Source organism: Geotrypetes seraphini, chromosome 1 (genome assembly GCF_902459505.1).
Source record: "Geotrypetes seraphini chromosome 1, aGeoSer1.1, whole genome shotgun sequence".
In the NCBI taxonomy this organism is placed as follows: domain Eukaryota; kingdom Metazoa; phylum Chordata; class Amphibia; order Gymnophiona; family Dermophiidae; genus Geotrypetes; species Geotrypetes seraphini.
In genome coordinates this window covers 466,207,548-466,215,989 of record NC_047084.1, presented here as the reverse complement: position 1 = coordinate 466,215,989, position 8,442 = coordinate 466,207,548, and the positions used below count along the sequence as shown (strand labels likewise).

The 8,442-nt window shown below is 44.6% G+C and overlaps 1 protein-coding gene across 1 annotated transcript; it reads left to right on the top strand.

Annotated features, from left to right (window-relative positions):
- The first annotated feature begins 7,296 nt into the window (after positions 1-7,296).
- Positions 7,297-8,232, top strand: LOC117368263 (olfactory receptor 10J1-like). The gene has a single exon (XM_033961736.1). The coding sequence runs from the start codon at positions 7,297-7,299 to the stop codon at positions 8,230-8,232; it is 936 nt and encodes a 311-aa protein (XP_033817627.1).
- The last annotated feature ends 210 nt before the right edge of the window (positions 8,233-8,442 follow it).

Sequence of the window (8,442 nt, the reverse complement as noted above, 5' to 3'; positions counted from 1 at the left end):
TAAATATGAGGATAGAGGCAATGTTGAAAAAAGTCACTAATCAGGTGCAGGTTTTTTTCCAAAGAAGTAGTAGACAAATTGGGGAATGTAGACGCCAATATTGGGAATCTAAATAAACGTACACTTCTTATGGAAAAACAGATAAAGAACTTGCAGACCTCTATGCTGGCATCTAATATTCATTATAAGTTAGAGATTAATGAAAAGCAAGCAAAAGCAAAGAATTTAAGATTTGTAAATTTTTCAACGACCCATTTATTTATCCCTTGAGATACTTTTGAGAAGGTATCTTAAGGAGATACTTGGGGTAATTAATTCAGATACTATGATGTTTTCTAACTTATTCTACATACCCCAAAATAAAAATTTCCAGTAGAAGGAGGAATAGATCAATTGAGTGTAGTAGACTTAGATTTGACAAAATTCTTAGAAGATTCTCAAGAATTGATTCAAACCCGGGCTACTTTACTAATTACCTGTGTAAATGAATCAGATAAAGCCCTTATTTTGAAACTTTACTTTCAAAATAGAGAGGCGAAATACTGTGGAGATAAGGTTTTGATGTTTCCCGATGTGGCGAAATCCACACAGCTTAGGACAGGGGTGTCCAATGTCGGTCCTCGAGGGCCGCAGTCCAGTCGGATTTTCAGGATTTCCCCAATGAATATACATGAGGTCTATTTGCATGCACTGCTTTCATTGTATGCTAATAGATCTCATGCATATTCATTGGGGAAATCCTGAAATCCCGACTGGATTGCGGCCCTCGAGGACCGACATTGGACTCCCCTGGCTTAGGAGGAAAGCCTTTTTGGCTTTACGTCCTAAGGTCCTTGAAATTGGTGCTACTTTTTTTTTTTTTTTTTTAATTCCCCTGCAAATGCTTACTGCATATTGTGGCCCACTGAAGCTCCATACAGTGCTCAATAGCACCCTCAGTGGCTGGCCACAAAATAGCACCCTGACGTGTGGCCCGGCCTGGAGCCACCCTGCAGGACTGGATTCCAAACAGGAACCAAAAAGCACAAGAGAAAAAAAAAAACCAAATAACCAAGGTCAACACGATTATTCTTCAAAGTCAAAATAATCTCAGATTTTATTTCTCATTTGTCCCAAGGTAAGTATGCTTTCCAAAACAGCGGACAAGCTTGTCAGAATGTTCTTCTTACAGCAACACAAAAAGTAGACAAACAAAACCAGCAAATAACAGTCCCAATCAAGGCATTAATCTGCTTTCAGCAATGTTTCTATTCTAGTTGTGGCGGAGGGTTTAATTACCCCAGCCTTAGGGTTGTCTACTTCCCAAAGCAGACAGCTTTCAAAACACAAACCAAAATATAGTTCAGTGCACAGGTTCAGCACAAGTATCTCCAAAGTTCACACAAGCCTCTGGCCAGTTCTAGTCACTGCCAGGTCAGGAGAGTGATAGGTTTTGCAAATTCAAAGCCACTAGACCGGCTTTCAAAAATTCCCTCCCAGGGTGTTAGCAAAACCTCTCCCAAATACAATCCCCCCTTTAGCTTGCATTCAAAAGAAAAAATTGTTTCTTCAAACAGTCCAGAAACACCAACCTCATTCACTGCTTGATAGTGGAAGTGAAGTTCACCTGCATGGGCTCAACAAACTCAGGAGCACACTCTGTTAGGCATTCTTCCACATCCATGTCCTGACTTTCCAGAAAGTTTAATTCTTCAGCCTGACCAGACTCTATCACCTCCATAGGCATAGGTTTGTTGCACCTGCTGGGCTCCAGGGACTCTCTAGGGAGAAAGGGCTTAAAACCTCTCCCTAGCTGGCTTCCCTTCCTGTTCTCTGAAACAGGTTTATATACCTTGGGGCAACGCCCTGCTGTGTCAGCCCTGGCAGTGTTCCAAGGGCCTCTTGGGCTCCCCCGGTGGTCAATGTAATTATCTACTTCAGAAACAACCTGTCCCTTCACAATTCCTCCCCGGGTTTTCTTTTTTTACTTCTTTTCTCTCTGTCCTAACTGGGACCTGAACAGGGAGCATACCTGGCTGGTCACATAATCCCACCCTTAAACGGTGCTTATCCCTATAAGCACAGGAAAGAGAGGAGATCTACAGAGAAGAGAGCCCCAAAAAAAACAAACAGATTAACATTATCTGTGTCTCCTATTTCGATATTTCTTCTCCTCTGGGCGAGGATTAGGGCATAGATTCTCAAAATCCTCAGGCCAATGCAAAACCGGAGGTTCCGGAGCTTTAGCCTCTATTCTTTCAGGAAGAACCTCAGTCTCTTCCAATTCTTCAATTCTGGTAGTTATAGCTGTCATAACCTGTGCTAGTTCTTCAAAACGCTCCTGGACTTGATCTTGAAAATGTGTGACGCTACCTCCTACGTGTTTTACTGAATCCTTAATGTTACCTAGTTGCACAGCCTGTTGTTCTATCTGGGATTTGTTGTTCTGGCTTTGTTTAACCAGCGTAGTTGGTTCAACTCCTTGGCTAGCCCAAAGTTCCTGCTTAGCCTGTATTTTCTTCAGTTGTTCCAATATTTCCTTCTGGCAGGTCTGATTATCTGTTACCTTTGCCTCTATTTCCTGTATCTGGGTTTTTGTTTGATCTACTAGCTTTCGGACCGTGTCCACTTGCTGCTGTCCTTGCACTACCATTTCCTGTTTCAAAGTTTCTCTTAATTCCACCATACCATTATTGGCCGGTGGTTTAATCTCAGGGTTGTATTTAGCGACAGCATCCAAGCATTCCTGCCGTAGAACTTGCATTTCCCCTTTCCATTGGGACACTTGTGTATTTGTGAACTCTTGTATCTTGCTATGTAAAGAAGCTAGTTCTTGTTGGAGGTGTATCGCCCTTTCCTTAAAGTCACACCCCTCATTGTCCTGTGATGAGTTCATCGCAGGTTTCGGCTTTTCTTCAGGGGCGCCTACCCCTGTAGAACCGAACCCCTTTGTACCTCTATGGGTTTCCCTCAAATGTACCCAACGTTCCAACCTTGCATGCCAGATCCTTTCACACACCATTTGTGCTATCCTATCCCCAGTCTTTACTTTATACTCAGTATCTCCCTGATTTACCAGGAGTACTGAGACATTGCCCCTATAATCGGGGTCGATAATCCCCGCTGCCACATCAAGGCAATGTTCTACTGCCAAACCGGATCGAGCTCCGATCCTGATATATGAGCCTGGGGGAGGTGAAACTTGTAAGTCCGTTTTAACCAAAGCCCGGCCCTTAGCTGGTATGACCTGCTCGTGGGCTGCATAAATATCAAAGCCTGCTGCCTTGGAATATGCCTGGGTGGGTGCCTTAGCACTGTCGGAGAGTGGGACCCACCTAAGTGTGGGCCGCCATCCCGGTCCACCGTTAGACGAACCAAATCGTTTAGTTTTCCCCTTCTTCCTATTAGAATATCTATCCTTAAACTGTGCCCCTAACACCAGTTTAGGATGATGTTGCATCCCCACTTGGGCCTTACTTAATACCGGCTTGGTACACTTCACCGCTTCCTCCCATCCTGGCCAATCCCTTCCTAGAATTAAGGGAAAGGGACAGGACTCTAAAATAGCTACAGACAGGTCATACTTTTTCTTATCATATCCAACCGCTATTTTAGCCAAAGGGTACCTTTTCGAATCTCCATGCACACATCTTACATCCACTGTACTTATTTTCCCCTTCCTAAAGGAGGAGGCCTCAAACTGCCTCCAAAGTAGCCTGGAGATCACTGACTGCTCTGCTCCGGTGTCAATCAGGGCCTCTATTCTTTTCCCGGCCACCCATACCGGAACCTGGCACCTTAACGTGTCTGGTCCTTTAGATTTTTGCAGAATAACAAAATCCCTCCTCTCACGGCAGAACTTCTGCATATGTCCTGTCCTGCCACACCTGTAACATTTCCGCTCATTTCCCTGCGTGTTAGACCTAGGTGTAGGAGAGGATGAATCCTTAAACAGGTTTTTCTTATTCCAGCCTTTATTCATTTCTGCTGGACTCTGCCTAAATGAGTGTGCCTGTGCTATGTTTGAACCTTCTCCTACGAGTTCTTGTGAGTCCAGGTATGCCTCTGCCACTTCCAAAACCTGCCCCAGCGTCTTACAGTTTTGCTTTTTAACCCAGGATCTAATATTTTTAGGGACAGCGTCTAACAATTGTTCTTTCACTATTTCTGTAAAGAGGGCCCTCGCATCATTCAGAAAAGGCTGTAGCCACTTTTCAGCCAGCTTGGTGATACGCTGCAGTAAGGCTTTCGGCCTTTCTGAATGGAGCATCTGGGTCGCCCTAAACCTTTGTCTATAGTGCTCGCTGGTAAACCCTAAATAATCTAGAATGTGGGCTTTTACAGCGGGGTAGTTGTTAGCCTGCTCGGGTCCTAGGGTCTGGAATGCTGCTAGGGATTCCCCAGCCAAACAGGGCAACAACCTAAAGACCCACTGCTCCTGGGGCCATCCTGCCGCCACCGCTACTCGCTCAAAAGAATATAGAAACTCGTCCGGAGCATCACCGGGCGCAATCTTGCACAAGTTCACATTCATCAAAGTATTTAGTCCTACCGGAGTTGAAGGTACAATACCTGATATCTCGGGGCGGACTGGTTGGGCCGTTTTCTGTTGCAGTATCTGCGCAAATATCTTAGATTGCTCTTGCATCGTTATCATCAGCTCCCCGTGTTGACGTAACATGGTGTCCTGACTGGCTTGCCAACGCTCTTCACTAGATCTCAAGAGGCCTTTCAGCTCCTCGGCTTGTCTTTGCCGCTCTCCAGCCAGTGCTGCCAAAATCTGGGACTGCTCCATAGCATGTACCTGAAAGGCAAACAAAAAGAAAAGGAACCCAAGTGTGGCCGTTTGGTAAGAGTGTCCTCCCCTTACTAGCCTCCCCAGCTTCCAGTCCTCCCCAACCAGCACCACTTTATCCTCACCAGCTACCCCTAGATACCCTTACCGGAGGTACTGGTGAGTCTTCGCATTCGTGCTGATTGGGTGCACCGCCCGTGCTGTATCCGGTCTGGAACTGGTTTCCGGCTCGGTCCACGGGTCCCTCTGGTCCTCCTGGAACAGGGCGCTGGAACTCTGGAACTCAGGTCCGGCTCTCTCCACCTTCGATCACCCACTGGATCCACGCCGTCCTCCACAGGATATACAGCTGTCTTTGATTCCTGATTTCCGGCTTCCGGTTGGAAACCCCTCCTTCGAATCGGACACAGGAACTCCAGACAAAGTTTCCAAAAAAAAACCACTATGTTTCTCCAAACAAAACAACTTGGTTAGTAGTTCAACGATCCTCATATAACATCCAGGATACACAAGTCCAAAATAGCAAAACAAAAGAAAAAATTTTTTTTTTTTTTTTTTTTTTTTCAATTTCAGTTCCTCGGGTGTCCTGCAGGAGGTGCAATATCCCACTCCTGATACCAAACTATGTGGCCCACTGAAGCTCCATACAGTGCTCAATAGCACCCTCAGTGGCTGGCCACAAAATAGCACCCTGACGTGTGGCCCGGCCTGGAGCCACCCTGCAGGACTGGATTCCAAACAGGAACCAAAAAGCACAAGAGAAAAAAAAAAAACCAAATAACCAAGGTCAACACGATTATTCTTCAAAGTCAAAATAATCTCAGATTTTATTTCTCATTTGTCCCAAGGTAAGTATGCTTTCCAAAACAGCGGACAAGCTTGTCAGAATGTTCTTCTTACAGCAACACAAAAAGTAGACAAACAAAACCAGCAAATAACAGTCCCAATCAAGGCATTAATCTGCTTTCAGCAATGTTTCTATTCTAGTTGTGGCGGAGGGTTTAATTACCCCAGCCTTAGGGTTGTCTACTTCCCAAAGCAGACAGCTTTCAAAACACAAACCAAAATATAGTTCAGTGCACAGGTTCAGCACAAGTATCTCCAAAGTTCACACAAGCCTCTGGCCAGTTCTAGTCACTGCCAGGTCAGGAGAGTGATAGGTTTTGCAAATTCAAAGCCACTAGACCGGCTTTCAAAAATTCCCTCCCAGGGTGTTAGCAAAACCTCTCCCAAATACAATCCCCCCTTTAGCTTGCATTCAAAAGAAAAAATTGTTTCTTCAAACAGTCCAGAAACACCAACCTCATTCACTGCTTGAGAGTGGAAGTGAAGTTCACCTGCATGGGCTCAACAAACTCAGGAGCACACTCTGTTAGGCATTCTTCCACATCCATGTCCTGACTTTCCAGAAAGTTTAATTCTTCAGCCTGACCAGACTCTATCACCTCCATAGGCATAGGTTTGTTGCACCTGCTGGGCTCCAGGGACTCTCTAGGGAGAAAGGGCTTAAAACCTCTCCCTAGCTGGCTTCCCTTCCTGTTCTCTGAAACAGGTTTATATACCTTGGGGCAACGCCCTGCTGTGTCAGCCCTGGCAGTGTTCCAAGGGCCTCTTGGGCTCCCCCGGTGGTCAATGTAATTATCTACTTCAGAAACAACCTGTCCCTTCACAATTCCTCCCCGGGTTTTCTTTTTTTACTTCTTTTCTCTCTGTCCTAACTGGGACCTGAACAGGGAGCATACCTGGCTGGTCACAATATCCAAGATAAAGATTATGTTTTTTGGGATCCACTTCAATTAGAATTATTTCTTAAAGGGAAAGAAACCTGACCTGTTTTATTTTCTATTTTCAATGGGGGTTAATACTTAAGTAGCGCCATTTGTATTTAAATAGGTTGTGAAGGGGGGAAAGGTTTCCCCTCCTTCCTACCTATTTTTTGATTGTTGTTTAAACTATTGAGTTGTCTTCTTCCAAATATTGTGAGCTAGATGGATATCTACCTTAATTGGTTTATTTATTATGATTGTATATTAATTACTTTTGGATCCATATCTTAATTATGTCAATGTAACATTATGAAAATATTTCAATAAAAATAAAAAATAACCCATCACATAACCTCTATTACGTTCACCCAACCACATTCTCTATCAGTCTTCCCCCCCTTCCTCTTGCCTTTAACTCAATAGCAGTCCTCGAGTAAAATGTATAGGCTATCCATATAGCAGCCGAGTATTGCTGCTATAGTTAATAACCAGTGCTGAACAGTAAACACTATTCAGCACTGTTGCCTAGTCATATTCAAGGCTGGCATTTAAAAATCCACTGACCGCCAGCTTCAAAACTTGAGTCTGTGTGATTCTATAAGTATGTGACCTGAGGGAGGGGCATAAACTTACATGACATTCTCAAATCAGTATTCTTAGAAATATTAACTGCTGATATTCTTCACCTTCTCCTTTGTGATATGTTTACTATTATCCATTTTTTTCCTAACCTTTCAAAGAGCACATAAGACATCCATGGACCGTGGCAACCAGACTGCTAGCACTGACTTCATAATTCTTGGCTTCTCTAGCCTCCCAGACCTGCGCCTCCCACTCTTCATCATGTTCCTCACTCTGCACCTGGTCACCCTGGCTGGAAATCTACTCATCTTCACCCTCATCTTAACAGATGCCAGACTACATACTCCCATGTACTTTTTCCTCTGCAGTCTCTCCTCCGTGGAAATCTTCTACAACTTGGCCATTGTTCCAAAAATGTTGATGGGCTTCATAGTTCCCCAGAATTCAATCTCCTTTGTGGGCTGTGTGACACAAATGTATTTCTTTGTGACTTTGGGGGGTGCCGAGTGCTTCTTCCTCACCGTTATGGCTTACGACCGCTATGTGGCCATTTGCAATCCACTGCGATACCTGATTGTCATGAATCGCAAGGTCTGTGTCGGTCTGGTGGCCGGTTCCTGCATAGGTGGTGTTCTTCTATCCTTTGTGCTTACTACCTGTGTCTTCAGGTTGCCAATCTGTGGTAGCAGGGAAATAAACCACTTCTTCTGTGACATCCCTCCAGTGTTAAGCTTGACCTGCCCCGATGCTGTTGCTGAGATAACTTTGTTGGTTGTCTCCTCCCTGATACTCATGGTCCCCGTCATTTTGATCCTTATATCTTATGTTTACATTGTCGCTGCCATTCTGAGGATTCGTTCTGAGGCTGGAAGGCGCAAGGCTTTCTCCACCTGTGCTTCCCACCTTGCTGTCTGCCTTCTTCACTATGGATGTGCGATATTCATCTATCTGCGCCCCAAGTCCAGCTATTCCTTAAACCATGATAAATTAGTAGCTGTGGTTTATACTAATGTGACTCCACTGTTATATCCTATGATATATACAATGAGAAACAAGGATGTCAAAGGAGCTCTGATAAAAGTTCTGGGCAGGAAAACAGGACGCCAATGACTGGGACTTTCAACGTATTCATCAACCCTACCTTCACCACTGTCATCAGTATCACCGTCACATTCCCCCACTGCTATCAGCATCAGCATCCTTTTCAATAGAGAGCAACCTAGTGATTAGTTTGAAACAGTGGTTACCAACCCTGTCCTGGAGGGCCAACAACCAATCAGGTTTTCAGGAGAGCCCTAACGAATATGCATGGGGCAAATT

Excerpts from the sequence above, each read along its gene's own strand:
- LOC117368263 (XM_033961736.1), top strand. The coding sequence starts at position 7,297 with ATGGACCGTGGCAACCAGACTGCTAGCACTGACTTCATAATTCTTGGC.